The sequence below is a fragment of the Callospermophilus lateralis genome, unplaced genomic scaffold (assembly GCF_048772815.1).
Source record: "Callospermophilus lateralis isolate mCalLat2 unplaced genomic scaffold, mCalLat2.hap1 Scaffold_183, whole genome shotgun sequence".
In the NCBI taxonomy this organism is placed as follows: domain Eukaryota; kingdom Metazoa; phylum Chordata; class Mammalia; order Rodentia; family Sciuridae; genus Callospermophilus; species Callospermophilus lateralis.
Genome location: NW_027512861.1, coordinates 755,521 through 776,471, shown reverse-complemented (window position 1 = coordinate 776,471; position 20,951 = coordinate 755,521). Strand labels below are relative to the sequence as shown.

At 44.0% G+C, this 20,951-nt stretch overlaps 1 protein-coding gene across 1 annotated transcript in view; it reads left to right on the top strand.

The window, feature by feature from the left end:
- LOC143387993 (CD44 antigen-like) overlaps positions 1-20,951 on the top strand; it is an 81,442-nt gene that overhangs the window by 18,201 nt on the left and 42,290 nt on the right. Inside the window, 2 exon segments of the mRNA XM_076842044.2 lie at positions 15,839-16,004; positions 20,063-20,196. Coding sequence (XP_076698159.2) covers positions 15,839-16,004; positions 20,063-20,196 — 300 coding nt within the window.

The following is a 20,951-nucleotide window of genomic DNA, read 5'->3' as shown; positions in this document are numbered from 1 at the left end:
GATTTCCGTTCCATTTGTGGGCATAACATTTGCTAATAAAATCTCCTTTAATTTGGTGGGGCGGGCACCCCAGCGTGATGACACACACATGTGCTTACTGGAACCGCTGCAGCAGAGCAGATAAGGTAGGCTGGGATGTTCCAGGAAGCTTTGCTGGAGCTGGTGAAGGCAGATGAAGGCGCACACTCCAGGTCCTGTCTTTACTTGCACAATTACAGTCAACTTCCCAGGCTGCTTGTCTCAGCAGGATCAAGCCTTTCCTGCCTTCTGTCTTGGCAGTTGGTGGTGGGGCTGAAGGAGGAGATAGCAGTTTCCTCCCTCTGGGGAGGAGGTGTTTCTTGACAGTGCTCTCCCTGGTCTCAGACGACAGAAGAGCCCTCAGAGGTGTTTTAACTTGGTAGCTTCCTTCTCATATGGGGAATTCTGGACTTTTCCAGAACCTACTTCCTCTCCTACAGCCCCAGCTTGGAATCTGTGGGTTGCCCACGGGGAGGGGGCAACTTCAGAGTACCTAAAAGTCCTGTCAATCATTAGGTTGTTCAGTTCTCTTATCTCCAAAAACACTTCATTTTTCTTTAACTGCTTAGTTCTGCTCCCCTCCAGAGGAAGGAGGGTCCGACCACTCTAGGCCACACCTCAGAAGTGAGTAAGACTTTTGCACTTTTTCATGGGAGTGTTTGCATCTAAGGCAGGTTCTCATCTTGCTTTTAATTTCATGAGTGTGGCTTTAGGCTGTTGCTTGGCACGAAACAGCAGATAATCAAAGTGTAAGTGATTTTTTGATGGCATAAATATATTATAAATTTAGAACCTATGGGTCCTCTCAGTATTTGAGAGAGCTAAGGCTGGTTGCTCAAAGTTTTATCTTCTGGGGGAAGAAGGAAAAGATTGATATCTATGGAGTACCTGTTAGGATACCTACTGCATACTGATTCTTAACATATATTATCTAACTCCCTTTCACTTGTTTTTTGAGCAAATATATCTGGAATGAATGAGTGACTGAATTTCATACAAACCACGTTTACAGGCTGAGCAACTTAGGCTCATAGAGGGGAAGTGCTTGCCTCAGATGGCTCAGCTCTTGTGTACAGGCCTGGAATTGAATTCAGAGTGACCTTCTCCTTGTTAACAATACACTACAAGTTCCTACTCAGCTTTATGGGGTTAAAACTCATCTTTCAATCCCAGAACTTGGAGGCCTTGAAAATTCAAGGATCTATTTTTCTAAGAATTTTGATTTCTTTTTTTTTTCTTGGCTCCTAGAGTATTAAGAGACTTGACGTAATGTAAACTGGCCAGCATCTTTGGGATAGGAGGTGATGGGAACTTCCCTCTCCAGACTCTTCCCAGGGCTGTGGGGCCTCCAAGACCACCAAAGATCAGGGAGTCATTGGAGGGGCCGTCTGCTCAGCAGCGCCGGAGGACTGTCTCAGGAAGGAAGAATGCTTTGAATTGGCCCAAAATGCTAAAATGCACCACAAGGAGCACTGGTGATATTTGCGGTAATTGAGAAAGAGCCTCTCTAAGGAGATCAGTCACTGTGTGCCCACCTCTTAATAGAAACCACTCATTCCCTCCAGCATCCAGGAGGCCAGCAGTAGGCCTCTGTGCTCAGAGGCTTTGTTTGGTCTCATCTGAGAGCAGGGTGCTGTCTCTCTCTCTCTCTCTCTCTCTCTCTAGTTTTGTCTATTCTTTCTTTTTACTGGCCAGAATACCCAGCCTGGCTATCCTATGCACCATAGCCACCTTGATACAGTGAAATGCCACTGTCCCACAGGTAAGAGGGAGCCATTTGGGTTCCTGTAGTATTTGGAGGGTAAGTTAGGAGGAAACACAGGCTTCTCTCAGAGGCAGGGAGGTAGGTTGAGACCTAGAGGCCATCAAATCCAACCGCTTGCTTGTCTGATGAAGAAACTGATTCCCAGGGAGGCGAAGTGACTTCTCCAAGTGCTTGAAGCTTCTCAGTAAGCGGCTTGACACCAAACCCCGTGTCACTGGAATTTCAAATTAATATTTTTCCCACTTTAAAAAAAAAGACATTTATTGGGTATCATACTGTGTGTGGGACTCTAGGATGTGAAGGTGAATAAGCCTTTGTCTCAAGGGGACCTGCTTTAGTTCCATGGGTTAATACCACTTGTGGCAGGTCTTTCCTTGAGTTTTATAGGTAGACTATTTATGCATCTCCCTCTAAATTGTCGTATTGTCTCTATCAATCTGTCTCTTTCACATACTATATAGACTGCATCTGGAAAATTAGGCTCCTGAATTGCCGCAGTCTCTGGCTGGGCACAAATCACGAGTCTCCACACAGCTTGTAGATTCAAACAGCAATTCTTTATTCCCGAACTCACACCGGCCGTCTACAAACACGTTCTGGGGGAATCCACGTTCTCTGCCCCAATCCACCACTCCTGGGCTTCTGTCTCCCAAATATACTGTCTGACCCTAAGAACTCAAGAGGAACTCAGCAGCAGGATACGCCCTATTCTAAAGGGGGAACACCCTAATCTCCTATTATGCTAAACCGCCCTATTCTAAAGGGGGAACACCCTAATCTCCTATTATGCTAAACCGGGGACACCCTAAACACGGATCTGCCCTGGTCCTTGAGCAAGGTCACCTTTCAAGAGTCCTTCCACTAGATAGCATGGGAGTAGCTGGCAAGGAAATTGTCACACCTACTTGGCTGATGGCTCCCAGCACTGAATCCCAATTAGCTGGAGTGCTGGAGGTCTCCAAGGGCTGTGACCAAGGATATAGTAAGCAACCGACCAGTTAATCAAGAATTAAGTTAGCCTGAGAGGCACTCCCCATCCAGGCTGCCTTGAGTACCCTTTAATCTTTGAGATGGTTGGCTAATAGCTATCAAGTACCAAGTGCTTTTCTAAGATTCAGATACTTTGCCAAGGGCTTTAGATGCATTTCTTCATGTAATCCTTAAAAGCAACCCATGAGAAAAGCATTACTTTCCCTTTCCTGATGAAGAAACTTAAAGACTAAGAAATCACAGCATGCTTAACATCCCAGAGCTGAGTCTAGGACACATCTTTCCAAAGACGACCTCAGCCGTTATGATCTTACAATAAATACCATGCGGATAACACTGCAGTCGCCAGTTACTGTGAAATAATGAATGGCACAGATGCCTAGGGCCCAGGAAGTCCTTGGAAGGCGTTAGAGGGCTTAGGAGTGACACATCACAGGTTCACCCTGTTGGGCTCTTTGGGAACTCTGTGCCTGAATGGAATAGCCTTGACTTTCAGGCTAAGACCAGAAGGGGCAGACACAGCCCTCCTTTCACTCACTGTACTCAGCATGTGATTCAAATGAAACTCTTGTCCCCAAGGTCAGTCCATTTAGTTGTCATAGCCTTTTCCTTCCAATTCTTGCTTGTGTATCCTGCTGAGTTCAAACTCCAAGGACATCTTTTTATGTGCAAGGTAAAGGTGACTTCCAAATCTCATTTGATCTGTGTATGGGGGCGGGGCTCCTTTTACCAGATATCTGATCCACCCCAAACCCTATAATAAATAAATTAAAATATGCCCACAATTTCCCAGAAGAGTGAGCATCAGACCACACTGACCACCTGTCCATGCAGTCCCTGTCATTCTCTGTTACATCAGTACCAGAAATGACCTCATTCACAGATTGGCCACTTGTCTGTTTACCGTCTATGTCATCACTCTTTGAGGGCAGGGATGGTATCTGTGTCCCCAGCATCTAGGGTCATAGCTGGCTCATAGCACACATATGGAAGATGGTGTGACTTGACACCTTATGTCACGCCTAGTGGGCTCCTGATGCTTCTAGAGGCACAGATTTCACAGGAAGAAGCCCATTTGTTCTCACCCAGAGATTTCTAGAACTCAGTTCCAGTGTGGTGAAAGAATGAGCCATTACTGGGTGTGGTCCCTTGTCATGTCCATGGCCATTTATTTAAAGGCAAATCAACACCTTATTTTCTTCAACAGCTTCACAGAAGTATCATTTGAAGTCATATTCCTTAAAATCAGGAAGTTATGTTTTGCCTACTCCAGCTGAGCATGCAATAAGCGGTAAAGACTTTGGTCCAAACCCCACAGCTAGAGCTGTATTTAAAAGCTTATCAGCAACAAGTTCTCTGAAGCTTGGCATTTGAGACTGGCATCTGCTGTTACAGATAGGATGTCCCAGATTGAAAGCTCAGGAAGAGGTATGAATTACATGCTCTTCATGCACAGGGCAATTGGAACTGTACTAATCCTGGAAATCTTTTGGCCCAGATTTTTGAACTATTCCCACAATACAGGCTCTCCTGCTTTGAAATGTTTGTGTATCTCTCAAAAGCATCTGAGCAATGAGCAACAGCAGAGTCATTGCACTGGGAATAGAGCTCTTGCTTCTCATGTGTGTGCACACATGTACACACGTGCTGCACACACACACACAAACACACACACACATCCCTGTTCACTGAAGCACTCGACAGAAAATGAGAAGAGAGAGATTGGGTTATTAAAATATCACCTGGCACTTTCTGAGCTTCCAAGTTCAGAATCAATGAAAATCTAGAACTCTACTTAGCCACTTGAAATGCTCTGTTGTTGCAAGTCAAGAAAATATTTTTGTAGACACATCACTTCCCCATTGACATAACTGAAGAGGAAAAGGGAAAACCCAAAAACATGAATTTTGTTCTTTTGTAACCCATCTGTAGCTCAGAATTGGTTATCAGTAAACTATAGATAAAGTCCTATTGGCAACCGAGTGTTAAGGTTTATGAATGACTTAGTTTTCTTATAACCTGAAACGAAATCATGGTTATTTCTATAAAAGTGTATCAACTCACTTGTGTTAGGATGAGCCTTTTTGAGTGACAGGCAAAGAGGCCACTTGGATGATAGGCATCTAGTACCCAATGGAGAATGACTGACATTGTCCTACCTATGAGTTGAAGTGATGGAAGTGGGGGGTAGAGGCTTAAAAAGCATCAGTCTGAGGAATATCTGAACTAGATCCCGTCTATCATGAGAAGAGCAGAGCCGTTGACTGGTCCACTACCCCAGCCAGACAGAAATCCAATCCATTCATCAAGCTCTTATCTAGGTCCCTAGAGAGTCAACCCTATTTGGGCACAGGCCTCAAGTCCCAATGCAGGGCTGACATTTTCTAGGAAAGTCTCCCTATCTCTTTTGGTCCCTTAGCTAACCACTGGAAGAAGAAGGTAGTAATCAGTTGTATTGTCTATTATTGGAATATTAACACTGTTCAAATTGCAGCAGTTAATAGAGGTGTTGACATGTGGTGGCTAAAAAGGAAGGGAGGAGTCTCCTGACCCCCTACAGTGCAACTGTGGACATTTTCTCAGCTTCTTTCAGCCTCAGTTTTGTGTGTTTACCTCATGCCACTATTATGGGATTTGAGTTAGATAATATGAGGTGTCCCTTGCCGAGAGCCTGATGTATAGTTGATGCTCCGTTAGTATGAACGTGACTGAGAAACCCAGCCAGGGGCTCACTGTAGGAGCTGTCAGGACCCCAGTGTCCCAACCATACCTTTTGCCCTGTAGTTCTCTTGGATTTCAAGTCCCTAGTGTGAGCTTCTGTGCTTGCCAAGCAGACAGCTGTGGCTTTGATAAACCAAGTCTTGACTGACTCCTGTCAGAGATCGTGTGTCGTTCTGGAGTCTGACTCCTGCCTTTGGCCACTTTCCTAGTGGGATCCTGGGCCAGTTGTGCTGTGAACCTCACTCAGTTCGTCTGTGAAGTGGGAATGATAATTGGCCCTCTCAAGGCTGCTCTGAGAATTATGTGGAATAACATCTGGTTAGCCGCCTGGACCACATTGCCACACAGGAGCAGCTCCATACATTTCAGAATCCTCTCTTTCTCACTGGAAAAGATACTAAAAGAAAGGCAAGAGGAAAGACAATCAAGATTGGAGATGCTGTGGACTGTGTGATAAAGCTAGGCCCCGTGGGAACTAGGGGTGGCCTTTCCCCCTCCACTGGCACGGCTCTGTCTTAAAGGACAAAATGGCTTAGTTTAGTTCCTGATTCTATAAATCTTGTCAAGCCCACTGTTCACCCAGGTCCAGCCCCCATAGAGTAGATTGGAAATTCAGACTTGGCTCTCTCCTTTCTGCCCAGTGAACGGAGGATAATCTTTATCTTTATAATTGTAAGTTGCAAAGTATTTTTATGCTGATATGGTGAGGAAAAATATAAAAATAATAATGCTAAGCCTACATCACCCCCACAGCATGTTTGCAGGATGCATTTCCTGTGAGCTGCTACCTTTGACCATAGAACCCTGTGCAAATTGCTTGACCATCTCTTTCATAGCCATGACATGGGTGACTGACCCTCCTGGTGCATTGCAGGACTTCCTGATAATCATCATCATGGCTATGGTTGGTCCCTACTGCACTGATTTCTAGATTGGTCCGTGTTGCATCCTAGGGAATAGCCAGACCTCGGTAGGTAATGTGGGCACTGGGGGAGAATGAGCAGCTGGTGGATCAGCCTGATACATCATGTAGTTCTGCCGGATACATCATGGTGGGGAGGGGAAGAAAGTCTGAAAACTGTCACTGTCCTCTCTAAGTGCAGTTACTGCTCCCTTTAGCCTGTGGACAAATCAAGGCAAAAGGGCAGTAGCCCCAGGAGGTAATGGGGAAACCCAGGGGACCTGGGGAATCTGCATTGACACCTGGGTTCTTCAAACTCTGTAAGATATTAAGTCTCCTAATCCTGTTTCTTCATTTGTAAAATGAGACCATTGCTTCTATTCTCTGGATTTTATAGGGCTTCTTTTGGGTATGAAAGTGCTTCATAATTGGCAAAGGAAACTCCAAAATGGCAAGACTATCTGCCACACTTTGATTCATTCCATTCAGCAGAGGGTGAGACTTTAATGGGTCTCAATTCATATGTGATTTTTGAGAGGTTTTCTGAGATTTTCATACTGTCCCAAGCATGCATAGTTACCCTCCCCATTTTTTCCTACAAGCTCCAAGGATTTCCTAACTTCTTATTTCATCCTGGGAGGCAGGAAGATTAGGTGTGCCCAGAGGAGCTACTGTGAGTTACTCGAGGTCATGTAGCTTATAATTAACAGGATTTAGGCTAGAATCAGTGCGTCCTACTTCCAGATAGAGCCCCTGGCTCATCAGCATGTTGGTGACCTATTAATCACCCCTGAAATGCAGTTATTACCTGTGAGTAATAGTTTCTCCTTTTTCTCGAATCTCACAAGGTACTTCTCTCCATCTAACTATTTCTTCAAAGTTCTGGCTGCAGACCTGAAAAGAAACTGGGTACAAATTAGATGATGTGGCAGTCACTGTAACTACCCAGAAAAAAATATATAATTATAAAAAAAGGGGAACGATCCTTTTTCTATGTAGAACAGGAAAACCCCTATGTGGTCCCTGAGATGCCTTCTGAGATTATTGACCACATCCTGGGTTTGTGCTAGTCAATTTGCTAAATCAATAAGATCCAAAAAAGAAGAAAACAAAGGTTTTGACAACAGTGGATTTCCTGATTGCCATGGAGACACACAAGGTACACACTGTGGTTTCTTTCCATCATCTGTCTTCCTGGAGCTTTGCTCTGTATGGACTACTTAGCCTTACAGAATTCTTATGCACGGAGGCAACCATTCAGGGCATGCAATATCCTTTGCCAGGAAGACTGTGGACTCAGGCTCAGGAGTGGGGGCCTCAGCAGGCTTTCAGTATCCAAGTCCCATAAATGCACTTGAGGCGAGGAAAGCAACCCAATATTTTTCTAGATTGTGTGTTAGGTTGGTTATGTGGAGGCCTTGGCTGAAGAGCTAGAGGAACACTAGGAAAACAGTTGAGAGAACCCTTTGGAAAGTTCTCTGATTGATAGAGTGGAGATATGGTGGGCTCTACTGGTTCAGATTTGGCTGCCAAGACAGTTTCCATGCTCCATAGACAAGAGACCAAGAGACCTGGGGCTTTAGCCAAGAAGTTGGGGCAACTTTCTTCTCTAAGTACCAGGAGATGAATGGATCAGTTGAAAGCAACCCAGAACACATTCTGGAGGAAATTCCCCTGGTATGATTGTGTATGACTGTTTTCTCTGCTCATTAAACCCTCATCCACCTCCAGGGCAATTCTGGGAGAGACTGAGTCACTCAAGAGTCATGGTCTGGACAGCCAAAGGTGACTCGGCCACCAAGTGTGATTTTGGCCTCATTTAAAAACAGATGCTGAACAATATCTCCTTTCACTAAGTGCCCATCACATGGGCGTCAGGAAATGGGAGCAAGTGACATGGGGGCAGCAGAAAGGCTGTCAGCCTCCTGGACTGGCAGGCCTGGGTGGCAGCAGGGGCTGTAATAGCTTGAAAGAGTCAAAAGATTCTCAGAGGGAGACTTCTGGACTTTGAAGACATCAAACAGATGAAGAACAGAAAGACTTCTTCATGTCCTGTTAAGACAGCAGGGCTGTGACTTTATTGGGATCAGCTTGCTCGAACCTCTTATAACAGAGATTTTGGTGGCAAGAGTCCTGGACGAGGAGTCAGGAATCTGCAGCTATGGTCCCCTGAGGTTCTGCTTTTCTCACAACTGTGTGGGAAACCATGCTCAGTCATTCTTGATTTAATTTTCTCTTGTCTCTCTATTGTTCTTCCTGGCTCTAAACATGGAAGATCTAAATAGCAACAATGCTTTAAAACATATTTGGCCCTTTCCCTCCCCACGTCCAGTCAGAATCAGCTCACTTAGGTTTCTGAGTTGCATCATCTTCCATTTTGGACACAAGCTCAACAAATCAGAAGACAGAAACAGAATCCTGGCTTTTTAATGATCACTCCTATAAAAGTGAAAAACGTGGTGAGCTCACCAGTGCCTTGGGCTGCCACTGCCCAAGAGGTTGGTGTGGCTTGACTCCCAGGAGTCCCATCAAGTTGGATGCAGTCAGCCTAAAGTTGGGTGCCAGGTTCCAGCTCGATCAGCCTGGAGCCTAAATTTGACCTGTCTAGACCTTTGGGTTGGGGAGTAGACATCTCAAAATGTCACAAGGGTAACATGGTGTGGCAACCCAGCCCTGGGCTCACTCTGAATCCCAGGGTCCTCTCCCCACTTAGGCTGTAAATGGCAAGTGGCTTGAGGGCTGTAGCTAGGATTGGACTCTCAATTCCCAAAGACAGCATGGGAAGGGCAAAGGGCAGGAACAGAGCAAGGTAGCTGACTTACTGTCGGAAAGCCAGTGAACATTAGGACTGTAGAACTTCTCCCCCTGGGAGAGAGTGGATGTTCCATTAATGAGGTTGTTTTCCACTGAAGCCTCACCAGGCCCTTGGGTGAGGGCCCTGCCCTTGAAGGCTTATGATCCAGAATCAAGGGAAGTCTGTTCTTAAATGATATTCAATAAGCTCAAGTTGTTCTCTCTTGAGCTCTCTTTTAATGATCACCTCCCAACACTTTAAAAACCACGTGGAGAATAGGTGGGGTTCTTCTAGTTTTAGAATCTGTCCCATGCATGAGCTGCCATTGAACACTGTGAAGGGATCAGCCAGATCAGCCTGGTCTGAAACCTGACTCACAGGGACCTAACTTGTGACTTCTCCATGAATAGGTTAACTCAAAAGAAAAATGGAGATAATAAAAGTGCCCATTGCGTCTTCACGGGAATAAAATGAGTTATTTAGTGTAAAATGTTGAAAACTTTCAAACCAGAATAGATAATGTCTACACCTGCCGATGTTATCACTCCTGGTCTGTGATAAGTGAGCGTGGGAATTAGACGAGTCATTGAGTCTCCAGAACGGGTCTGACTCTCACCTTCAAGATAAAGCACCACCTCATCTCCACACACATAGCTGATTCCACAACCAAATTAGGAGGAAGATACCTAATTCTACCTCATCCCTCCTGTGGAGATGACAGACAGGGACCAGGCCCATTTGGTTGACTCCTTAGAGAAAAAAAATTCTTCATTTAGGGCTACCAAGAGAGGTGAGGTTTGGAGAAGTCACCTTCTCTCTTTGGGCACAGTATGGTGGCATGTCTTCTTCCTGAGGTCTTCATAGGGCCTGCACTGTTGACATCCTCTTTTTTGGGAGGTCTGGCCTCAGCAACGGCCCTGTAATGGTACTTGAGCTGTACCCTTTGTGGAGAATATGGCTGGAAAGTTCAGACAGGTAAAGCCAGTTACAGAACTGAAAATGGGTGTTGGAAACATTTGCTTTCAAGGAAAAGAGCAAATGTTTCAGACTAAAGACATGTTTAGGGCCCAATAGGCAATTCTTATCAAAGCCCCACAAGTGAGTTTAGATATATGTGGGGAAGGGATCAGAGAGACAGCCTTCTTGTGCCTCCTGAGTCTGCTTGTCCTGTGTGTTTGTGGTGGGGGGGGCATTCATTCTTATCCATTCATTCACTCACTCATCTATTCATTTATTTGTTCTCATTTGCTTGCCCTAGACAGCTATATGGAGTACTGGGTAGATAACGGTAGGAAGAGAGAGATAGTCCTAGCTGTCATGAAGCCCACAGGGATTTGCAAAATTCCAGAATCCTTGAATTCCTGATGACCAAAGATAACAATTTGTTATACTCTTTACTGGGTTCTGTCACAGACTTTTTTGAGAAACTCCTGAGACCAAGGGTCAGTACGCCATCAAATCACCTGTGCCCATGAGTTCACACACACCCAGTCTTACACACAGTCCCACGGGTTCACAGAGTCCTTGAAGACCAGCCTCTGGATTCCTGGTGGAACACCTCTTGTCACCCAGCTCTGTCACTCTCCAGCTGTGTGAATACTTCCACTTGCCTCTTAAGCAAGTTTGGAAAGATGTAGATAACAGCAACCTGAGTGAAAATTACACAGTAATTTCCTCCTCGAAGATGTTGCTTGTGATTTTCTACCACTTGAAAAATGAATGGACGGGACCAAGAAGCTATTTCTCACAGGCTCCACAATGTAGGCAAAGTTTTGAAATGTGTGTGGGTGACTTTATTAGTGAGATTTATTTTTCTTGTTCTGAAGCTTAGGGGAAGCTATGGATAAGATTAGTGGTGTTACTGGTCTTCTGTGGCTTATCAAGTGATGATAAATTTAAACAGGAGCCAGGATAGAGATCCAGCTCTCCCACTTGGATGACTTTGGACGATTTACTTTACCACTTTGGGGCTCAATTTTCTCCTTTCCTAAAAACGGATTTGAGAGTAGTGCCTACCTCATAGAATTTTTATATTTGAGTTAGCTAAATTAATTAAGGCAGATAATAAGTTGCAATAACCATTGGCTCTGTTTATTAAGTGCCAAGCCCCATATCAAGTGTTTGACATGTGTCACAAAATAGTCCCTCAAACACTGAGAGGCTGGTATTGTCATCCCATCAAAGAGGAGGCTGAGTATCTGAGGCATTAAGTAATAAACTAGCTGCGAAGGAAAGATCTGAGCCCAAAGCAGCTTTGGCCAGGCCCCAAGTAAGCTGAACCATGAACCCTCAGTGGGTTCAGGGCTGGAATTGGGCTCTATAGGCTATGGAGTCTGGAAGAGCTCCTTCCCTTGGTCTTCCTGACAGGTCACAAGCCCACCTGGGTGAATGAGACTCCATGTAATGAGCATTCTGAAGGTTGGGTGACATCCTAGGGAGCCTTCCCCTCTGAATCTGAAAGTGGTCTCAAAGAGTCAATGTTTTCCACTGGGCCTATTCCATCTCTCAGAATGTGTGTGGGGGAAGGGGGGCTTGGGACAGTTTATTCCTTACATGATACAAGAGATTTATTGGAGACTCGAGGGTTCAATGGAAAACCTAACTTTATTTCCAGTTGCAGAGGCTTGTTGGAGAGATGCAATCAGCCACTTAACATTCACTTCTTGAGTCAGAGTGGATTCTGAATCCACTCTTGGTTTCCCAGAAGACACATGAAAATATCTCAGGAGTCCTTCCTGCCGTGTTGGTAGCATGGCCAGCACCATTGCCGTGGCCACTGCCACGCTATGCAGAGATATTCTGTGGTCCATGAGGCTCAAATGTTACCCTTACTTTAATGCTACTTAAGTCTTGGGACTATTGTCAGCTATGCCTTGATGAGGTTAGAAGTTAAAAAAAAAATGGCCTAGCTCAAGGTTAGAGGACTGGGCAGTGGCAAAGTTTGTGGGCACCTGGAGCTCAGGCTGGTTAGATTTGGTCTTGGCTCCACTCTTATTACCTCTGTGAACTTAAGGTTTTTTTTCTTTCTTTTTTAAAAAATAGCTTCCCTGCTCTGAGCCTTAGTTTCTGTATCTGAAAAGTGATGATGAAAATATCGACCACCTCATAGGGTTGTTTAAGGATAAAATGAATTAGTATTTGTAAAATGCTCACAAAAGTGCCTAGTATGTATGTAATAAGTGAATAATAAGTATTAGCTATGATTATTGCTGTTGGTATTGTGAACATCCTTTAGGGTGATAATTTGGGTTTTCATAAGTGTTAAAGAAGCCTGTTGGAACATCTTCATAAATTGTCAGGGCTTGGGTGATACACAGCCCCGAAGGCTTGGGCCCTTTTTAAGGCAAGAGGGACTTACAGGAAAGGGACTGTGAATGTTCATGACAGTTGACTTCATTTTTACAATTCCTAAATGTTTGAATGCCATCAGAGTTAGGAGTGGAAACTTGAATGCCATCAGAGTTAGGAGTGAGTTAATATAAATGCAAGCTGTGGGATTTTTACATTACCAAGAATTTCTTCCTCCATTCAGTAGCTCTCTATGGATACCTACAATGTATCAGGCCCTGTTTAAGCCTCATAGTCTTGCAGAATTGAAGGTTGAGATTCTCTGTTTCATCCTGTCTGGGCTGGCCACAAGCCTACATACTCACTTACACACATATCAGCATGCTCGCCCAATGCATGATGGTACTGTCTATAAAGTTACATTGGGTTCTGCACATGGAACTCAAGGGATTTTACTCAAAAATCTCAGCCTGCATTGATTTCTCTTACATTCACATCTTCTGTCTGCCAGGTGGCAAGCTAGAATTGATTTTGATAAGCAAGAAATTGCCATTCGGCTCGAAACCACTGTCTAGCCTCAGACTTTATTTTTAACCTGGGAGTGACAGCAGCCACCTGGGCCAGGAGCAGCTAGTTTGTCTCTCCTGGCATCTGAGGGAGGTCTCACCTGGCAGCCTCCCCTCCAAAAGCTGATTGGGATGTTTTGGTTTTCGTTTGCATGCTGGACAAGGAAAGGCCCCGGAAAGGTTACAGAGTGACAGGTTCCCTTTGTGAGATTGGCCAACTGAGACTCAAGGTGAAAATGTCAGTAAAAACAAATAGTATTTCAAAAGGGCCTGTGCATTTTCTTCCTCCTGATTCTCATTGCCTCATGAGCCAAGTGTTGCAGGAGTGGTCTGGGAGGACACATCAGACCTGATAAGGAACACTCTGCACAAGAGCATATTTTGTATTTCGCGGATTCTGATTTTTTTTTTAAATACTTATTTTTTAGTTGTAGTTGGACACAATATCTTTATTTTATTTATTCATTTATTTTTTTATGTGGTGCTAAGGATCGAACTCAGGGTCTCGCACCTGCTAGGTGAGCACTCTACCACTGAGCCACAACTCCAGCCCTGATGTTTTTTCCTTTAAGCACCCACTTCCTAATGACACAACCAAAAGAAAACACAGTTGACGTTGGCTTATGTCTTTTCAAGTGCCACTTCTTATTTCTTTTACTATTTTCAGAATAAGGGAAGATAAGGTAGAATTTTAATAGTTCTCCCGTTTTTCATTTGCTGAACACTGATTTCTAGAGTTTGGAACCTCCTTTAGGCTCTAGCAGGGGAGAGCTGTTGGTTGTCACCTGTGCACTCCATAAGAATGACCCTATCCTTCTCATCATGAAGCAACCATTCACATGTGCCTCTCCCTTTCCTATAGCTGGTCTAGTGACATAAAAGGACCCCCACAAAGCAGTTCAAAGCATGCCTTTGGTGCTAAACACACCTGGGATTGTTTTCTAACTCTAACATTTAGTAGCTGGGTGATTTGGGGGAAGCTGTTCAATTTTTCTGAGCTTTGGTTTCTTCACCTGTAAATAATACATAAAACTCACCCCTTGGAGTTCTGCTGAACTTGAGGCAACACAGCCCCAAAGGGACTGGGTACCTAGGGACACTGCTGTGAAAGATCTCTCCCACAGCTGTCAGCTCAGAAAGGCAGGATAAAGCAACTGGGATTCAGGAGAAGCCTATGATTCTAGATGGAAATATTCATTTTGTTAGGCAACTCATTTCTCTGAACCTCAATTTTCTTATTGATAAATAAGTAGAATTTTCCCAACTTTCTTTGGACTTGCCCAAGGGAAAAGCCTGGAGTCTGGCTTGAAGCCAACCTTGTCATTCTGTGTCTTAACTAACAGAATGCTGCCCCATGTGGCACCTGGGCGTTTGTCCATTGTCTCCTAGAGAACCACAGGCCCTGAGTCTCAAGAAAGCGCTCAGAAGGAATGGAACCTCACCAGGCCAATTCCAATTACTTCATTTATCTGGGCGGAGTTTACTCACGTGCAGACTGGGGATAATAGACTTCCAAAAGAGTAATGAGTTTTCAATTAAGGCCTTTGAAGTCTTTTGAGATTGTTACACACCGAATCATGCAGAACCAGGATGATTTCCAGCTCCTGAGATTTCAGAGTAATGTCTACAAAAACTCACAGAATTCTTCATGTTAAATAGTCATTTACCCAGCTTCCTTTTCAATGCCATTAATTCTTGGGAACAAATAGCAGGACATGGATCTGTCGCTATATAAAAATGTGTTTTTGAGGAAATTTCAAGGAGTCGTTCATTCATTTGACAGATAGCTGAGGAGCATCTGCTCTCTGTTGGGCACTGTTATAGATGCTAGAGTGAAAACAAGTGAAAGGCCTTTGCTTTTTAGACTGTCACTTCAGGCAGACAAAGAGCCAAATATCCAAATGGATGAACATGTTCTTACGCAGACCCCAAAAGCTGGCGGAAGTAGAGGGAAAAGCTGGGGGCTGGTAAGAGTGATCAGGGAAGGACTCCAAAGGAAGGGGTCATAAAGTTGAAATTCTGAATGATGAACATGAGCCACCCATGTGAATCACTGAGGATGGAACATTCCGGGCAGAGGGAAAGCAGGTGTCTGTTCTAAGGAGCCAAAGTACCTGAGGGAATTGATGGAAAGCTTTTTGCTTAGAGCAGAGCAAACCATGTTGAGGCTGGAGAAGGAGACAGGAGCCAGAGGGCTTTGGTCTTGCCATGATGAGGACATTTGTTCTGGGTACAGCCAGAAGGTATTGGAGGTTATGGGTGAGGAGGCAATCACACTCGAGTGTGGAATAATGCTGTGAAGGTTAAGGTGAAGCAAGATTCCCAAATATAGGACTGTGTATCTAGTACTATTTCCACTATGCAGCCCTATGTGTGTACATTTACATATGCATAGGTGTTCCATGTGGGGTGTGTATTCAGTAAACAAACTGGAAGAACATTCAGCAAAAGACTCTGGCTTTCTCAGTGGTACTCTTGTTTTTCTTCATTATTTTCCTCAATTTTGTAAGGTTTCCATGAGTTTGTGTTACTTTAAATCAGATGCTTAAAAAAAAAAAAAAAAAAAAAAAAAAAAACTCTTTTGTGTAGTAACCCATGGGGACCGTAAGCATGATGTGCTTTATTTACCATGTCTCATCTCAAATTTGAGCTTATGGAATGTTCCTTTGATGTGCCTGAGTGAATCTTGAAGGCTCTGATCAGTGGAGTTGTTTATTTGAATATTTCCTGAGTCTTCCCTAAAATGATGCAAAGTCTGTCTGCAAAAGAGCTGACGTTTCTGTTTCATCCTACAGATCTGAATATAACCTGCCGCTACGCAGGTGTATTCCATGTGGAGAAAAACGGTCGCTACAGCATCTCTCGGATGGAGGCGCCTGACCTCTGCAAGGCTTTCAACAGTACCCTGCCCACCATGGCCCAGATGCAACAGGCTCTAGCCAAGGGATTTGAGACCTGCAGGTAAGGTACCAGCACCCACCACTGGGAAAGCCAGTGGTCTGGGTCCAGGGGACCGGACTTAGAACTGAAGGCTCCTCCCTGGCAGTTGAATGGATTATTACCTAACCAGTCAGCCCCTATTAATTTGGCCAAGTCCATGTGAAACCAGCCTGACAACTGGAATTTCAAGTCAGCTAAAGACACTTTTGTGAGTCATAGAGAGGGAGGCCTGAGGAAGACGTAAAGGGTCATATTGGTTGGAATCCTCTTGGGTAATGTGCTTCCACAGTGCTCTCCTGGCTTTGAAGAAGCATGCAATATCATTGTCGGAACCACAAGAAAACGTAAACCAAATAACAGTGTTTAAAATAAATATGTGGCTGGTTGAGTCTTGGCCCTGCAGACTTGGCCCAAAGCATGTTTTGCAAACGTGTGTGTGTGTGTGTGTGTGTGTGTGTGTGTGTGTGTGTGTGTGTGTTTATGTTGCTTTGGTTTGAAGAAGTCAATAAATAGCCATGAAATAGTTTAGCATGTGTTCCATTAAGATACATCATTATATGCCTCAGGGACCCCAGTGCTCGGTAGAGCTTTCCTCAAATCAGTTTGTTTGTTTGTTCTAAGGTAATCACAATGGCCAGGGGCCTTATTTTTTAAATTATTATGGCAAGGTTGTACACAAAGAGCAAGCCATGGTGACAACCACTGCGGAGTGCCTGGTTTTGGTTTAATTTCACTACAAGAGGTCAGAGTAGTGTTAGTAAACCCTCTGAAGTTTCCACTCTAGCTTGTGGTTCTGGAAAAGTGGGTCTCCTTTCTCTTCAATGCACACACACACACACACACACACACACACACACACACAGGCTGCTTTTGCAAAGTCAAGCTGCAGGACTTTTTATGAAAACTACTAAGTGTAAGTTAAATGCTGCTGTCCCCTGCCCTTGGGTACAGTCATGCATTTACCTCATGAGAGGTAGCTGAGATTCTTTTCCTAAAATGGAAGGGGAAAATCTTTAGTCTATGATGGTTCTCATATGGTAGCCATTAACCACATGTGCTGATTTCTACTTATATTAATTAAAATTAAAAATAATGAAAACTTGAGTGACTCTGGCTACATTTCAAATGCTCAACTAGCCACAAACGGCAAGTGGTTGTTGTATTGAATGACACAAATTATATGCAGAACATTTGCATCAGGGAAGAAAGTACTCTCAAGCAGTAACACTCTGAAACAAAGAGCAGATGTATTTGACATCTCTGTGTCTATATAGAGCTAAGTCTGGAGAGTGTAAAAGGAGCAGAGGGAGGAAGATTTCTCCTGTACCTACAGAAACTGAGATGAAAGAAGACCCATTAGCAAATCAATTTATTGGATACCCAAGGTTAATTGTTTAAATTTGGCCTTGACTAGCCCACTAGGCTAAGAAAGTGGATTTAGTAAGTTGCATTTTGACTGTGAAATACAGACAAGTCTTTTGAGAGACGGAGAGGTGGTCTCATATGCTGAAAACAAGAGGAGATCTTGTTGTCAGGGCCATCAGGGAGTGCTGAGGTGCTGAGAGCCCTTCTGGCCCCTTAGCTGCATCTTCCACTTAGTCTTTAAACCATGCTGTGGATTGATTTTACTACCCTGCTTTATGAATAAAGAACTGAGGCTTAGGTAAATTCCTCAGCTTTTCCTGAATCACACAGCTTGCACAGGAGTCAGGATTTGGTCTGCTTAGTCTGAGTCCAGGACAAGATTTTAGTGATCAAGCTTTCCTGAGGGGAAGAGGGAAGTTAAGCATGCTGTACTGATTTGCTGAACATTTCTTTCCTCCTTGTGCATCTCTCTCTCTCTCTCTCTCTCTCTCTCTCTCTCTCTCTCTTCTCTCTCTCTCTCTCTCTCTCTCTCTCTCTCTCTCTCTCTCTCTCTCTCACACACACATACACACACACACACACACATCAATTTTAATATCCTCAGCTTGTATGTAGTGCACCACATAAAAATCACAGATAGCCAGGCATGGTGGTTCATGCCTGTAATCCCAGCAGCTCAGGAGGCTGAAGAAGGAGGATTGCAAGTTCAAAGTCAGCATCAGCAACTTAATCAATTTAGTGAGACCCTGTTTCTAAATAAAATACAAAAGGGGCTGGGGATGTGACTCAGTGGTTAAGCACCACTGAGTTCAATCCCCAATACCAAAAAAAAAATCACAGACAACATGATATGAGATAATATCAGTAATAATTTACAAAGCAAGTGTGTGTGTTCTAGAACATTAGCGTTGTACTTCCTTGTCAATGTGACATGATGTGGTAATGTAAGGTGGGGAGGTAGGTTCACCAAGGAGTATTATTTAGCAAAAAGAAAAAAGTAAAACCAAGCCAAAGAAATAGATCATTTCACCCGTCACTGGTATTAAGTGTTGCAAAACTCCTTTCCATAATTTCACTCAGATAGCTCTGAATCAGACACCTGCCACAGGATAGATAGCAGAATCTCACGGGTGAGAATAAAACCTCAGCAGCTACTCTTCTTTCACTTGCCCTGCCCTGATCAGTAGCAACACTCAAAAACATGAAAACCTATTAACATTTAATTGTGACACTCCCCCTTGCCAGCTAAGAAAACTTTGGGAAAATCAGTCTCTTGGTTCAGAGGAAGGATTAGTCATGCGAGCTATCGTTGCAACATAGACATAATGAGCTCTGTGTGCTTAGAAACTTCCAACTCACACACATTTCCATGGATCTTGCAGGGCCATGCACTCTGTGCTGTTGCCCCTGGCAGGAAAGATTAAAGGCTCTGCACAGAGCCTTTTTTAGTCAGCGCTGCATTTTCAGAAACCTGCTGGATTTAGCTTCTCCCTCTCTGCCCTCTCGCTGCCATCATCCCCTCCCTTGAAAATGGCATGTTCTCATTTTTTGAGTCATTTTCTAATTGGGGAAAAAAAAAAAAAAACTTCTGTCATGAGTATGTAGCCACTAGCATGTTGCTAGAAGAGGCTGGGCACTGCACGCTGTAATGAAAGGGCCTCCAGTGACACATAACATGCTTCCAGAGACACCTTGGAAGAGGGAGAAGGGCTAAACATCCCCTACCACCACCACCCCTTTGCTATGTCTGAAATGTTCTCTAACTAAATTAGCCATTGCTACCTACTTCCTTAATTGCTCGTTCTCTCATTTTAATGATGGTCAATTTATTTCCACTGGCAATGGAATTGTGCACAGGATCCTCAGGAGACCAAACATGCTATGCAACTGGCATATGAACAAGGGTTTATGTTCAGAATAATGGAGTGTGAAGTGAGGGACTCTCAGGATAAGGTCAAGCTGGGAAAGAAGAGTGGTGGAGAGGAAATAAGGCAGATATGAAATCTGTGCCCTGAAATGAAGAGCCAACCCTTCCTGTATCATAGGAGTAGTCTTTTTAGGTCTTTTCTGGAAAATATAATGGTCATCGAGTGCCAGAGTGAATCTCTCATCACTTTTCTGGGACTCAGTTTCCTTCTGCTTGTTCCAACCAACTTGACATGGTTGACTACAAGTTTTGTTTGGAACTACTGTTTTTTTTTTCTTTCATGAATTTTATTTATTTGGAAAGAAAAAATAGCTGGGGATGGCACACATGCCTGTAATCTCAGAGGCTCAGGAGGCTGAGGCAGAAGGATTATGAGTTCAAAGCCAGTGTCAGCAACTTAGCAAGGCCCTAAGCAACTCAGTGAGACCCTGTCTTTAAATAAAATTTATAGAAGGGCTGGGGATGTGGCTCAGTGGTAAAGCATCCCTGGGTTCAATCCCTGGTACCAAAAAAAAAATAAAGAAAGGAAGAAAACAGAAAAAGAAAAAGTAAAGGCTGTTCATGGATCTGTAAATAAGATAACTTTGTTTCTGTTAGTCTGGTTGATCTCTTTTACTCTCCTGTGATGTTATTATGGGATTTCACATAACTCAGTTGTTGAAACCTCTAACATCCCTAGGGTTGAAGTGAAAGAAATGCTACACTGCATTAAATGTCATTTGATGGGATATTATGAAATTTCCACGGCAGCCATGCAGGTCAGTAACCTCTTGCTTTTCCGTGGCAGGTACGGGTTCATACAAGGCCACGTGGTGATTCCCCGGATCCATCCCAATGCCATCTGTGCAGCAAACAACACAGGAGTGTACATCCTTACCTCCAACACCTCCCACTATGACACGTATTGCTTCAATGCTTCAGGTTGGTTCTACATGCACCGTCTCTGTGTGGCCTGTGGCAGCATGGTTGGATGACAGCAGTTCAGTGTCACCATCTGTGGGGATTTATGTAGCTTCTATCATATAGCAGGTGCTCACTGAGTGTCTCTACAGCAGAGAGAAGGTGTCTCTACAGCAGAGAGAAGGTGTTAACTCATAAATATTAAATACTTACTATGAACGCAGAATGCTGTAAGTGCTCAAAAACAAAACAAAGTAAAAGAAAAGGTTAAAAAGTGATAGGATTTTTTTTAACTGAGTAGGTGCATTTAGGATCCCTGATCAAAGTGATGCATGAAGCCATTAGCAGAAGTGGCAGCCAGTGCAAAGCCAGGAATGCAGGAGCATCTTGTCCTGTTCCAAGGACATTGAGGAGGCCAAGGTGGCTAAAGTCCAGTGATCGGAAGGGTGAATGCCAGGGAATACAGTCAGAGGGGTCGGCAGGGGCCAGCTCACGAAGGGTGATTCATTCAGTGTAAAGGGAAAGTCATTGATCTAATAGTGGGGTACAAGCCAAATGGTTTTGCTGAGAATATTTATTATATATGGGATTGAGAGGAAGCTAAGAGAGTGCATGATTGACCATCCACCTTCTTGAATGTCACTTACCAACAGTTGACACAACTACACAACTAGAGAATAAGAAAGTTAAATGAAGGTGTAGATGCTGGATGGCTCCCCACCTATGCAACTCTTCCAACTCCTAGCCCAGAAATTCGTGCTCACACATCTAATTCA